Source organism: Heliconius melpomene, chromosome 20 (genome assembly GCF_056956725.1).
Source record: "Heliconius melpomene rosina isolate 202511_hmr_F chromosome 20, ASM5695672v1, whole genome shotgun sequence".
In the NCBI taxonomy this organism is placed as follows: Eukaryota; Metazoa; Arthropoda; class Insecta; order Lepidoptera; family Nymphalidae; genus Heliconius; species Heliconius melpomene.
The window spans coordinates 1939704-1953655 of NC_140408.1; the positions used below are offsets into that span (position 1 = coordinate 1939704).

General features: G+C 31.5%; 4 protein-coding genes across 6 annotated transcripts in view; all 4 read right to left on the reverse strand.

Annotated features, from left to right (window-relative positions):
- The window catches only part of Drak (Death-associated protein kinase related), a 131677-nt gene extending 129124 nt beyond the window's left edge, over positions 1-2553 (reverse strand). The window contains exon 1 of one of the 2 annotated variants that reach the window (XM_085204809.1): positions 1922-2553. In XM_085204809.1, coding sequence (XP_085060935.1) covers positions 1922-2067 — 146 coding nt within the window. In that variant the 5' untranslated portion in view covers positions 2068-2553. The remainder of the gene's footprint in view (positions 1-1921) is intronic. The other variant, XM_085204810.1, reaches the window with a different exon arrangement.
- Positions 2554-3020: 467 nt separating this feature from the next.
- Positions 3021-6275, reverse strand: LOC146527475 (glutathione S-transferase 1-like). The gene is made up of 7 exons (XM_085204813.1): positions 6187-6275; positions 5290-5331; positions 4850-4992; positions 4411-4469; positions 3815-3962; positions 3515-3708; positions 3021-3337 (listed from the first exon to the last, which is right to left on the reverse strand). Exons 2-7 carry the CDS (start codon positions 5300-5302, stop codon positions 3214-3216), a joined length of 681 nt encoding a protein of 226 aa, XP_085060939.1. The 5' UTR covers positions 5303-5331; positions 6187-6275; the 3' UTR covers positions 3021-3213.
- Positions 6276-7471: 1196 nt separating this feature from the next.
- LOC146527476 (glutathione S-transferase 1-like) lies at positions 7472-13662 on the reverse strand. Of its 2 annotated transcripts, none has more exons than XM_085204811.1 (7): positions 13527-13662; positions 10861-10918; positions 10187-10329; positions 9578-9636; positions 8741-8888; positions 8171-8364; positions 7472-7760 (listed from the first exon to the last, which is right to left on the reverse strand). In XM_085204811.1, the coding sequence occupies exons 1-7, from the start codon at positions 13539-13541 to the stop codon at positions 7637-7639; spliced, it is 741 nt and encodes a 246-aa protein (XP_085060937.1). In that variant the 5' UTR covers positions 13542-13662; the 3' UTR covers positions 7472-7636. The 2 variants fall into 2 exon arrangements, with proteins under 2 accessions (XP_085060937.1, XP_085060938.1); XM_085204812.1 differs by lacking the exon at positions 13527-13662 and adding an exon at positions 11855-11938.
- Polr3I (RNA polymerase III subunit I) lies at positions 10861-13667 on the reverse strand. The gene is made up of 5 exons (XM_085204814.1): positions 13527-13667; positions 12988-13108; positions 12712-12864; positions 11855-11976; positions 10861-10918 (listed from the first exon to the last, which is right to left on the reverse strand). Exons 1-4 carry the CDS (start codon positions 13532-13534, stop codon positions 11887-11889), a joined length of 372 nt encoding a protein of 123 aa, XP_085060940.1. The 5' UTR covers positions 13535-13667; the 3' UTR covers positions 10861-10918; positions 11855-11886.
- Positions 13668-13952: the final 285 nt, after the last annotated feature.

Genomic DNA, 13952 nt, shown 5'->3' on the forward strand with positions numbered 1-13952 from the left:
ACTTAAAAACAACAATTAAAAAAAAACTTATTTCTTTTCTACTAATAAGTGATATACTCGCTAAGTTACGTACAATTATACAAAAGAATGTCAGAATCGATTACCTCCTATTATTATAGTCCCGTATTTATAAAACGCTCTCAAGTCTGAGATCAATCTTGAGATGTCGTTTTCAGTCATAGACATGTAATTTATAAATGAAAATGGCATCTCAAGATCGAACTCAGACTTGAGAGCGATTTATAAATCAATCAAACATGCAATAACAACTTTCGACTTTTTAAAACGTCTATAAAAATATATAACGAAAATCGATTAATCAAGAGCTTTGTTTTAAAAGCACATTTCAAAGTTCTTAACCCTAGCGGAATCGTGCTTCCTCCAGTAAACAAAATACGGAGACCTCGATCCTGATGGATTGATGTGACAAGGGTCTAAATTATGTGCATATTATTACTTCAGTCTACGTCGGATGGCAACGAGGGGAAAAGTAGTAGAACATGTCCACTCGTCGACTTAGCGACTGCGCTGTGCCATGCCGGCACACTTTCGCGGGGAATGCATATTTATATTTAATAATATATAAAATATATTTTAATATAATATTTCGTAACATAATACTGATTGTGGTTGATTATTGGTGTTATAATAGATTTTGTATATTGATCTTTGATATTTGACATTGTAATAGAATTATGAAAAGTACCTAATTAAAATAAATAAAAAATATATAATAAAATAATTTAAGAAAACACCCTTTTCTATATCAGCCATAAATTATAGGAGTCTAAACCTTTACTTAGTTTTACTAGTAACCTGTGAAGATTTCCATTGTGCAGGTCTTAGGTCCTCCTCCATGAGACCAATGATGTAATATTATAGAATTGTCATCTAAGCTACATATATGTAACAAATTTCATAATGATACAATTATTAGAAGTGAGTCAAATTCAGTTTCTTAGATTTTATAAAATTGTTACAAGTTCACCTAATAAAAGCATGTAAATTTTTCTAAAAAACATTTTATTAAAATTACTAAAAATGTTTCAATATTATAAATATTACAAAAAAACAATATAGGCATTCAATACAAATTTGACAACAATTCTAAACAGATTTATTTTCAATTATAATGTTAATAAGTAATATGGATTTTATTGCCACTTTCAATGTTTTACTGAGATCATAGATGTTGATTAACTTTGATGACTTTATTAATTATAATTATATTATTGAATTGAGTGATGCAATTATTAAATACACTTACTTCTATAGAATGACTGACACGTGAAGATAAAAAGTTTTACAATATCTTTTATTTCTTTATATCTACATATTTAACTTTATTTATTATATGCTTTTAAAAAACTCCTATATAGTATAGAAGTTATTATGAAATGTTCAAACAATAGATGATCTAGATATTTTACAGTGGCAGTCTTGAAGACTGAGGCGTAAATAACAGCATTATCTCAAATTATCAAGGCACTCATCACTCATGTTTATCAGGAATGCCGAGATAAACAATATGGCTAGGTATTTCAAAACCACAGTGTGAGATTATAATATATATTTTATACATATATGTGCCTATGTGTGACATATGCACACACAATGATAGTTAACAGATATGTTCTATCAGTGATGGCCATGAATTATTTCATAGTCTATTGAGGTAATTATTATTTACAATTCACATACTTGTGTTATCTTTGAAGATTTGTTCAAGATTATTGTTATAAGGTAACAAAAAGTTTTTAGTTTAACAAGGTAATATGTGTTTGTAATTTAATTATAAGAAATAAAAGTAGGTAGTAAATACGCCTTTAAGTTATGCCAACATTCTAAAATTTCCAAAATTAAAAAGTTCATAAAACTTTTGAAAAACTACACGTGATTAAAAACTTTGTTGACAACTAACCTTGCGAAGGGTGTTTGTTCGACGTGGTAGACGTCGGTGATAGGCTCCGAGCGCATGATGCTGCGAAGCCTCTCCTCGGAGAGCTCCAAAAGTCCATCACTGGCTGTTTTGAAGTCAGATTTGCTCAACGCACTCAAAACACTCATTTTCAATGTGTTGCGACGAACGACTCCTAATAACGTATTTATACTTCAAAGCGTCACCAAACGAAACACAATAGTACTTATTTCAACGTAAAACACTATACAAAATAGCTTCAATTAAACCATAAGAAACATTTTAAATGCCTCCGATTTCTTAAAAGGCAACTGAATGCTCTCCGTTGTCATTGCGAGAAGTGGTTACGGTATCGGAGGCTTCAACTGCACTCGATTTGTCACGATTTTTAAACAAACAATAGTTTTGCTTACTACTTTCCGTTATGAAAAGTATCCATAGCAACAAGTAATAAGACGAATTGTTTATTTACACCCGCGTTCCTTGTAAAAGTTAAAACTGATAAACGCGGTAGGACAGCTGCGCTTCGACAAGTCGACCGCACTTCGCCTTACACGTTTCTGTTATTAGTGGCTGCTAGTGCCCGTCGCGCCGCGACCGATACTATTCAAGCCTGGCGATGGCGAATGTCACTGCGAGTTCGAAAGTTGCACGCCGTCTCGTACGTCACCGTGGCATTGCTCTATGTGTTGCCATATTTAAATATTGTTAAGTGATTTTTTCTATTATTATTAAGTTATTTTGATTTATAAAATATGCAAATGAATACTCATTACATTTATTTAAATTTTAGTGCTTATATAAATAAAAATAATATTTTTTTAAATTAATTACTTGAAAAGGATATAGCAGCATCTAGTAATCGTATTTTTGCTATTGGCTCACAGATGGCAGTCTAATCTTATGAATATAGCATTTTTTTATGAGTATATATACCTATATTGCGTAAAACTATATTGACATTTGTATGCAATCTACAAGTGATGATTGCAGGTTCAATTCCTATCTAATGCAATATTACTAAAAAGGTTGGACAGTGAAGTGGCTTATATTGTTTTCTCTTGTGGACATGGTGATGAAACCAATTAATAAAATATATGTATTTCATTGTAAAATCAGTTTATTAAAGAGTCCATTAGAAATATTGTAGAATATATTTTTTTAATTTAGTACATAAAGTAAATTATATATTCTTTTCACTGTTATTTGTATCATAGGTATATTATTAGTATTATGTAGGAACGTAGAATTGGTCACTGGAGTAAATTATTATTTAGCAAAAATAGAAAATAATTTTACTGTTTATTTTTCTCCCATAAGGTGTTCATTAGCTTTCCAAAGAATTCAAATCCCTCGTTGACATTTTGAAAGCATTTTTCTTTATTGAGCAGAGCAAGCCACTGAACACTTCTTGGGTACCTGATTAAAGTAAAGTAACTTAAAATTACAATGTATGTCTTTACTAAGTGATTAAATTTAAAATATATATACATATGAGCATTTAAGTCATTCGAAATGCAAGAGAAAAATATCCACTAATGAAAATGATTAAACTAAATGCAAGAAATGCTTGTATAGTGTATATAACAAACTCACTTATTAACATCAAACTTATATATAGCGTTTAAAGCAGCCGCCGTAGAGCCAAGTGATAAATCGGCTATAGTCAAGTTATTGGCGGCTATATATTTGTTGTTTTGTAGATACGCCTCTAAAACGGAATACCCCTCGTCCAAATCTGCTAAGTTTTGTGGTGTTGGACCTTGCGAGTTTTGAAATAATGTTGGTATCTGAAAGATAAATATAAAAGAATAGCAGGGTAGGCAGAAAGATCCTGGTGTTAAGACACTCCGTTCCCCACTTTTATACAAAATAAATAGAAAAAAGAATTCTTACCGCAATAGCTTTAAGCCTAACAAATAGTACACTGGCGTCAAAGAACAGGCACTGGTCGATTACTGCCCGAGTGCGAATGTCACTAGGATATAATTGCTCTTGTTGGTCTCCGCCGTATTTGCTGAGAAGATACTTTATGATTGCGTGACTGAAATATAATAACAATAAATTTATGTAAACTTATATTTAACTAGTATATTATTTAAATATAACTTTATTTAACCCACCTCGGGTTAAGTCTAAGCGAAACAGTAAACAATGTTGCATTTTTAAAGCTTTCTTAAAATATAGATCTTAGAATATATTTCAACTAAATATTTAAAAACATAAATAAAAAAACTGATTAAAAAATTGCCAAAAAAGAAAAACCTTTTCTTTTCCTTATTATGAATGTCTAGACAAGATTACAAAGCTACACCCTAATAAATTTTATACATTATCAGCTAACGGCTTGTCTTGTCTCATAAAAAAACTAATGAAAAAGTAATGAAAAAATAATAAAGTACTTATTACCTACAGAAAAAATATAATATGGGTTTTGTAAGCACACATTGGTCAAAGGCAACGTTATAAAGTAAATGACCTTAAAAAAGTACCTTTGTGATACAAAGAAGTCATCATCTTGAAGTACTGGAATGGTGCCAATAGGGTTTATCTAAAAACATTAATTATTATATTTAATCGGGTAATGCCATGCTTTTTATAAAAATACATATAGCGGGGTTCAGCGCATAATTTCCTTTCCACATGCAATCCCCAAATTTCAAAACACATTCTCATTCACGAAACGAATTCTATATTCAGTAGGAATAGAACTGACTCGAAACTGTTTTGATTATTCATTCAGTTAAAATAAAACTCCGTAATATTAGTCCTAAGGGCTAAGGGCATCCGGCTCGAAAGGAAAAGAGAGCGACAGTTGCTCTTTCAAAATATAATTTTATAGCAAACTAAAGCCTTCATTTTACATATAAGTAATTATAAATGTGAAATGTATAAAAAAGTATAACACGTATAATAATGACAATAACATACTTTCCTAAATTCTGCAGATTTATGTTCAAATTTCAGTAAATCAGGTTCCTTGTAGTCCAATTTCAAGTCCAAAATCTCAGCTATCATCCTAACTGCAGAAGATGGTGGACTAGCGTCGTGTTTGTATAGCAACAATTTCGATTCTGAAATTGCAATAATACGAGTATATGAAAATTATGATAAGTACATTCACATTTTCTCCCATATACCTAGTTAGAGGAAGGTTAAGGAGGACCTAGAGAAAACTTACTTCCCCACTTTCTGCCAAATTTTCGAGACGTTGAGTGGCGAGTAGCGAAACATAACGCCGTGCTTTGTCTTACATAGCGACGAAATGAAAAAAAAATATACCTAATCATAGTCCTGAGTGATGAATGGCGATGGCCTAGGTTTATATTAGTATTAGGTAATGTAGAAGTATACATGTAGGTAATACATACCTTGTTTAGCCATTGCAGGTGCTTGGTTGGAGTGCCTTCTGACTACAGAAATAACGAAAAGGGTTATAACATATAAAAAAAAATATTTTAGCAACGTGAGGTCTGTCTGTATATTATTGTTTTATATATTAACACAATTTTACGGAAAATTTGGACAAAATATAGTAAAAACGTATGAAAGTAAGAGTGCAATGAATATGACTAGTGAACGGTCGAAGCGAATGAACCTAACTGAGTAACCATAGTACACTGACTCTCCAAGTCTCCAAACGTCGCAATTCGCAAGTTACATTTAGAATTCAAGTAAAGCGATTACGTTAACCTGTTTCAATTTTTTTGCATATCATGCATGCAAAAAAATTGGAACAGGTTAACGTAATCGTACAGGTTGACGATGAGATAACACGAACTGCTAACACCGAGATTATATTTTCAATATCATACTATTTAGAACAAATAATTAAAATTAATTTTAACTATTTATTTTTTAAATTAAGTAGTAGGTAAGATGCATGAATATAATAAAAAAAAATAATTGTAAACAATACAAAAAAACTCAACTTCATAATCTAAATTTATATACTTACCTATCCAGTAACACTCACGCCATCAAAATTAATCTAACGACGTACCTATCAGTTATCAAAATCGGTTCACTAATTTAAAAGTTACAAGAGAACAACGTACATACACACATACATATTAAACACGTTAAAAACATAACTTTCTTTTTGGGCCACGCTACAGTCGGGTAAATAGTACTAACTTATTAAAATTAATTATTAAATAAATCTTAATAATAAAATACTTTATAATGTATTTATTTGTTGTAATAATTATTATAGCGATATACTTACTTATCTCTATAACAATTATTTGACAATAAGCAGAACTCACCTTAGTATTACAATACAATTATTAAAATAAAATCGACACTGAAATATTATATACCTAAACCAACTATCACCATTTTATCTAAAAATAATCTGTGATAGTAGACTAGATATAGACAGTGAGATAACGTAGTCAAGATCCCACGGCCCCCAGACCTACCTCGTTTTAGCAAAGCTGAAAAGGACCATTAGTCTAATACGTAGTTAAGACAGTATGCGTACTTACTAACTTGAAAGTTGGGCCCTTTCAAAGGTAGCGCCAACTAAAGGTACATTTCTGTCTGGGAGAATGATCGAGCTATCGGATCGGTCTGGGTACATTTTTTAGGGAAAAGACCCTTCCTTATGACACAGGGACACCGATTTGAGGCATAAAGTTACGTTCTATTTTGTAGCCGGGGTATTTAAGATAGGCTGTCGCTGTGTCGCTCCGTCGGGCGATGTGTCTCTGTTAGGAATAACGAGGCTGGCCGTGATGGTGGTGTTCAAGATGGCGGTGGACGGCATTCAGGTTGGAGTGTAGTAGGTGGAGACTATTACTTAATCCTCAAAATTTCAGCTTTGCTAAAATGCCGTAGGTGTGGGGCCCTGGGATCTCAGTCTAACAGTTATAAAAATCATTACATATTGTTATGCAATGATTTTTAATAACTGTTTAAGGAAAATACTTATATAAGCATTTTTAAATTTCGTTAATTTTTTAGTTTTACATGCCACACATATCAGGGTAGGTAATTTTTAACAACCGATTAAATACAGAAATATAGAGACTGCATATATCTACATAGTTAAAGAATAAAATCGTTAATTATACCCTTTTGAGGCCAGTCGTAGTCGGCCAGGGGCACAAAGTGTGACTCTAAAACCGACTGGTTGTGGGTGCGATCCCCACTCGAGATGAAATATTTATTTATATTTCCATATTTTGAGTCTGGTGTCGCGCAATGCCTCCAGAATTCGGCGGAGAGTTCGAAGTGTCCTAACACTAGGTTACAGTTGATTTAATTTATTTAACTATACCTTTTAAAATATGTTAATCAATGAAGTAGGTATACTACAAATTATTAATATGATGCTGTCTTTGCCGCGCTAATCTAATTAATTACAAATTATGTTCAAAATACAATACATATTCAATGACAAATGGCTATTTTACGGCATAGTCATGGTTGTTTGTTTGATTCCTTTGTAGACTGAAAGCAGTATGACTTATTTAGATTTTTCCCGCCTTAATCTACTGGATGTGGAAAAGACATGATAATGAAATGAATAAATAAAAGAAAAAAACCATTATTTTATGTTATTTAATATTTCATTGTAAAATACATTTAATAATAATGTATAGAGTATTCTAGTATATAGGGTATATATAACTTTTTCACTGCTAATTCTATTATATATATTTACATTTACAAACATAAAATCGGTCACTAAAGTTAAAATAGCAAATAACTTTATTGTTTATTTTTCTCCCAGAAAATGTTCAATAACTTTCCAAATAAGGCAAACCCACTGTTGACGTTTTGGAAGCAACTTTCTTTATTGAGTAAAGCAAGCCATTCGACACTTTTTGGGAACCTAACAGAAGTAAAATAAATAAAAAATAAGTTTTAAGTAAATTATTAGGTATCATTTATATACTTTTTACACTTCAAATACGTAGTATCAAATTTGTTCTTTTAAACTTCTAATTAATTCTTTTATATAAAGTTCCAAGCCGTTGAAAGTCTTCTGTTCGTACTTTTACACTTCAAATTTATCCATGTTCCTATTTGAAACATGCGTCGTTGTAGCGCAACATGAGAAGGAAAGAAATTATCTTCATTTCCTTGCTGCCTTATCATGACAAAGCAGAACACTGTTGACGGAACTCAACAGAGTTCCGTCAACAAGGAAAGTGGGGAATAGAGTGTCTTGACACTATGTTCCAAATGCCTACCTTACTACATGCGGATACAGCGTAAAGCTATAAGGAAATGCATTCTTACTTATCGACATCCAGCTTGTGTATCGCTTGCATAGCAGCCGCCGTAGAGCCAAGTGATATATCCGCTATAGTAAAGTTATTGGCGGCTATATATTTGTTATTCTGTAGATACGCCTCTAAAACAGCATACGCTTCATCTATATCTGCTATGTTTTGTGGTGTGGGACCTGGTAAGCCTCGTAATAACGTTGGTAGCTAAAAAAAATATTGTTGTTAAACATGTCAATTCAAAACGAAATAGGAATCCCGACTGCATAATCTAATATATTATATATTATATAGCAGCCAGCATCAACAACGTATCATTTATCAAAATCGGTTCATTGGGTTAAAGGGACAAAGAAAGAAAAGAAACAAAGGGACATACACGCTTAAAACAACTCTCTTTTTGCTGTACACAGTCTGAGTGTCTAGTGTCCACAAACGCATAGAAAAAAAGAATAAAAATCATTGTTGTGGTTACAATTACATTGTTAAATGTTCCCAATACCAGTTTCTTACACATATTTTCACCGATCAGTTACGATTTTATTATACGTATAGACATATGTAAATATAGAACTTTTCTTACCGCAACATTTTTAAGACTAATAAATAGTACACTGGCGTCAAAGAACAGGCACTGGTCGATGACTGCGCGAGTGCGAATGTCACTAGGATATAACTTCTCTTGTTGCTCGCCGCCATATTTGCTAAGAAGATACTTTATTATTGAATGACTGAAACAAAAAAAATAGTAATTAATAAAAAATTATCAAGTGCGAGTCGGACTCATCCTCTGTGGATTCTGTACCAGTTTTAGGTACAGGACAGGACAATCTTAAGTTTGCGGGTATGCTCTCATTTTGTATGAAATAAACCACAAACATAAAAGTCGGTATTTCTTCATGAAATACCTATATATTTTTTCTTTTATTGGTATTGTAAGTTCTCACTTCACGCCAAATTTCATAAGGCAACGGGAAGATTTTAATTAAGCGGCGATTTTCATACAAAATGCAGCAAAAATTATACCTATATAAATGCTCCTCCTAAATTCTCTCGAGTTAGTGTAGAGAGTGATCCTAAAAGGCTTGCTTATGTTCCTATTTAGATACGGAACCCTGAAACCCATATAGATCTCCGATTCTTTTGGCGTTGAAATCGCGAAAAACGCTTTACTTAACATTTAACTTGGCTCTTTTTTCACATTTATGTTTCTGATAGGATAATAATTAACGTTGATTAAAAATTGTATTATTTAATATAACTAATTAAGATGTCACTCATTTAAGTAATAAGCTAATAATGTTGTAACTAGAATTAAAGCTTCACAATCGAATCCGCAATGAAGAGATGCACAGAATGGCAGGTACTAGCGAGGATGTCACGGACAAAACCTATATTAAAACGTAAAAGGAAGTAGTACCTTTGTGATACAACGAAGTCGTCATCTTGAAGTACTGGGATCGTCCCAATCGGGTTTATCTGAAAAATATTACCCATAATAAAAATATAATTTGAATAATGTAATACACCCGTGGCATATTCATAAATTTTTGTCATTCCAAGGATCACAAAAATGTGTGATTTGATTTGAGGCCATAAAACAGATTTACACAAAAACTAGGAAACAAAAAAGTAGAAACAATAACAGTAGACTTTTATAAAGTTGATAAAAAAATAATAGCCTATTTCAAAACTTTTTATGCGTAATCTCCAACTGAAACTAAAAAGTAAACAATAATGTTTTATTTACTTAAAACAAAGACAATTCACAAATTTTGCGATATTTACCTAGCACATATTCAGTGGCATAGCGAGCTTAACTTGCGCCCGGGGCAAAATACTCTAACAGCGCCCCCCAGGTGAACACAATATAATTTCATATGTATGTTTAAATAGTTTTGCGAATTATTTGGCGCCCCTTTATGACCGGCGCGCGGGGCATGATGGACCCCCCATTGCCTCTTCCCCCCTCTCACTACGCCACTGCACATTATGAATTCTTTTTTTATTTAATCATTCTTATACTTACTTTTCTAAATTGATCAGATTTGTGCTCTAATTTCAATAAATCAGGTTCCTTATAGTCCAACTTTAAGCCCAAAATATCAGCTATCATCATAACTGCACAAGATGGTGGACTGGCATCGCGTTTGTACAGCAATAATTTTGATACTGAAATTTCAATAATAATTAATAACTATGGCAGCTTCAAGATTTTTCCCGCATAGCATGCGGAATTTTATGCCAATTAAATGCACTGTCCAAGTCCATGCACTGCCGATTAAATATATACTTAGCCATTCCTTCCAACGAGGATCAAAGCGACAACCATCGCCTTTTCAGTTAGACTTTGTCCTAATTACGACGACACAACCGTCGCCAGAAAACAAATTAATTTTAATATTTTTGTCTAATCCGTATCATGTATTACAATATAATTAATAGCTATATAATTTGAGTGAATTTATGACGGTGTTGGTTCGATTCCCACCAGCTATAACCCCGGTAAAGGTAGTGGGACCCAGTAAATAATTATTTAATATTTAGGATAACAAGCCAAAGCGTGGCGTTGAATTCCACCACTCAACTAACGTTGAGAATGGAGTGTCTTAACACTAAGTTCCTTTTGTGTACCATACTATATGCAGGGTGCTGCGTGAAGATAAAAAAATAAATCATTCAAATTAATTTTATAAGATATACCTTGTTTAGCCATTGCTGGTGTTTGCCTTGAGTGCCTTCTAACAACTGACAGGAATAACTGAAAATAGCATACAATAAAAATTACATACTTTCAACTATATCAATGCATTCAACGTAATATGTAGTATTTTCTATAATTGTACAGTATAAATTAAATTTTGTTCATAGAATTCTATAATTTAAAGAAATTAATTTAAAAAAAAAAACTAGTTTTATCATAATTTTAAAAATTTAACTTACCCTAAAGACAACTACACTGCGATATTTATAATAAAACTAAAAAATATAAGTGTTATAAAAGACGCTTAAATATTACTATTTAAATCAACTATCAATATTTTATCTAATAATAATCTTATAATAAGATAATATTCTATGATTACATATTACTTTTTTGATAATATTAATGAATTTAAAAAATAATCAGATTTACGCTGTATCCCGCACACAGCAGGGTAGGCAGAACATAGTTTTAAGAAACTCCGAACCCACCTTCCGCCGATTTTTTCGAGGCATTGCGGGTTGAAAGGCGGAACTCAACGCCGGACTTTTACCTTGATGACAGAGCGAAGAAATTAAAATATCCATACATAATAATTATTTCTCTAGAGTGGGATCGAACCCACAACCGTCGCGTTATACCCTCGTGCCTCTGCGCCACGACGTACTCGATACATATTGCGTGGCGGAATACAACACCGCGCTTTGCCTTGTTTACAGATCAGAGAATGAAAATATTAAATGTTTAATTCCCCCTTGAGTGGGAATTGACCTCAGAGTGGTAGTGGTGCAGGGGCATAAGCGTCCGACTGTAAACATTCACGCACGCCTTCTCAGTCGCACACTGTGCCCTTGTGCCACAACTAACTTTTTATATATTACTTTTTATATAGTATATGGTACATTGATTCATGGTATGTATTACTTATACAATAAGTGTATGAAAAATAATACGAAAGATATATAAAAATACTTATTTTAATATTAAAATTACCTAAAATTAAAGAATTTGTTTAGTACACAGTATTAAGGGTTAGCAGGAAAGTGTTCATTAACAATGTCAATTATTTTGCTAACATCCTCTTCAGATAATCTTTCTTCACTCTCTTGGACAATCTGGAAAATATACTTACAATGTCATAGTAAAAATAGTGACAGACATACAATAGGAATGAGAAATGAAGATAAGTTATGTCAAGTTTTCAGCTCCAAAAAGTTAATAAATATTTTATGAATCTGAGTATATGTATATATAATAAAATCCCATAATGTATTCTAAGTTTGCCACTGCAATAATTTAAAGTGTCTGTAAAAATAATACTAACATAATAATACTAAATAAGCTTATTACACAGTTCAAGAATATTTACAGGATAAAGATGTATGGAATTAATATCTATTGAATGTCATGCAGGATAGCTGACAGATTATGTAGTAATTAAATTATACCATTGACATTGAAAAGAGCCAACTGTTGAACTCAACAGTAAAGTTGCTCTTGCTAGCTCTTCTCAACAGAACTGCATTCCGAAACAGTGGTACCTTTTTTATATGTTCATTCAACAATTCAAAAGTGCTTACAATAGTCTATTTGAATAAAGAATATTTTGAATTTAAATTTTGAAATAAAAGTTATAGTATATGTTTTTTTAATTGTATAGTGGTTGGTTATAACATTGGAAATAAATTTTCAAATGTACTGTAACCAGAGTTTTATTGATTAGTGTCAGATTGTTACAATACAGTTTACTGGTAATCTTACTGGCAATTCAGCATTATATATCCAATACTCACTGCTTTGTTGCAAGTCTCTAGTATAGTTTTTATTTCAATTTTTACATGTCAACTCACCAATTGAATTTCTAGTTCTGTTCTTGGTGGAGTATTAACCATCATAAGTTTTTCACATTTAGTCAATTTAAAACTTTTCATGGCTACTAAAAACTTTTGAATACATTCTGCACTTTGGTTTTTACATTCTGTATCTTGTAAATAATGCACTGTCTGAAAATTAAAACATATTTCAACAGTGAATATTTTGAGTTTATTATGTTTAAGTTTTGTTACATTAATATGAAACAAAGATACCAAATTCAGTTAAGAATAACAAATATTTAAGAAACATACTTCATAAGTAACTGTGGCTAGTGAGCTTTCCCGTTTATGTTTTTTTTGTGCGGCATCTTTCAATTGTTGTAAAATCTGCATAACTTCATAGTTGGACAGAAAAGCGGCATTAGCTTTAATACTGGAAATTAGGTTATTATCTTATTAACAACATTACAACTTATTAATTTTTTTTTCATTTTTTGTAAAATCTCTTTTGTTTTAATTGTATTAGGCTTTTATAAAGTAGTTAAAGCTGTTCACATTTAAAATGGTGATGATGAAAACACTGTATATATTTATTATAAACAAAAAATAAATAAATGGAAATATTCAGTACTTACTTATTAACCTATATTAGATGTATTCACTGTCTATGGCAACTTGATTGATCAATAGGTCCATATTTTTAAAATAAAAAACGAAAATTTTATAAAAGTAAATGAACGCTAAATGACTTTCATGGTGGTAATATTAAAAGTAAACTAAGTTGACCCAGGTCGTGTAATTGAAGGTTAGTTTAAATATTACACCCACTACTTTAATATACATGTACTTACGTTTCCATCCCTCATTATGTTAGTTATTACTCGGAAAAACTAAAGTTGCTGAAAAATATTGTTGTGTATCTAATTATGGCTTTAGGGGTGCCAGTGGAGTACCCGCCGAGCACAGAACAGAAATGACAAATATTTATAGAACAGAACACTAATTAATAAACATGAGGTAAATGAAGTGACATTGATAGATAAATAAGAAGAACAGAAACCGAATTTAATAACCTGTAATTGTCTATGGCTTCACAATGGTGTCATATTTCAATGCGGAAAGAAAATCAAATGAAATCTGTTTTACTTTTAAGCTTAAAATAAAATATTTATTTTCATATGTAAATATACTCGTTATATTTATTTGACATAATATTTAATATTTTATGGCCAATAGAAAAGTTAACTTTATTTAAAATATACGTGACTATTTCGACC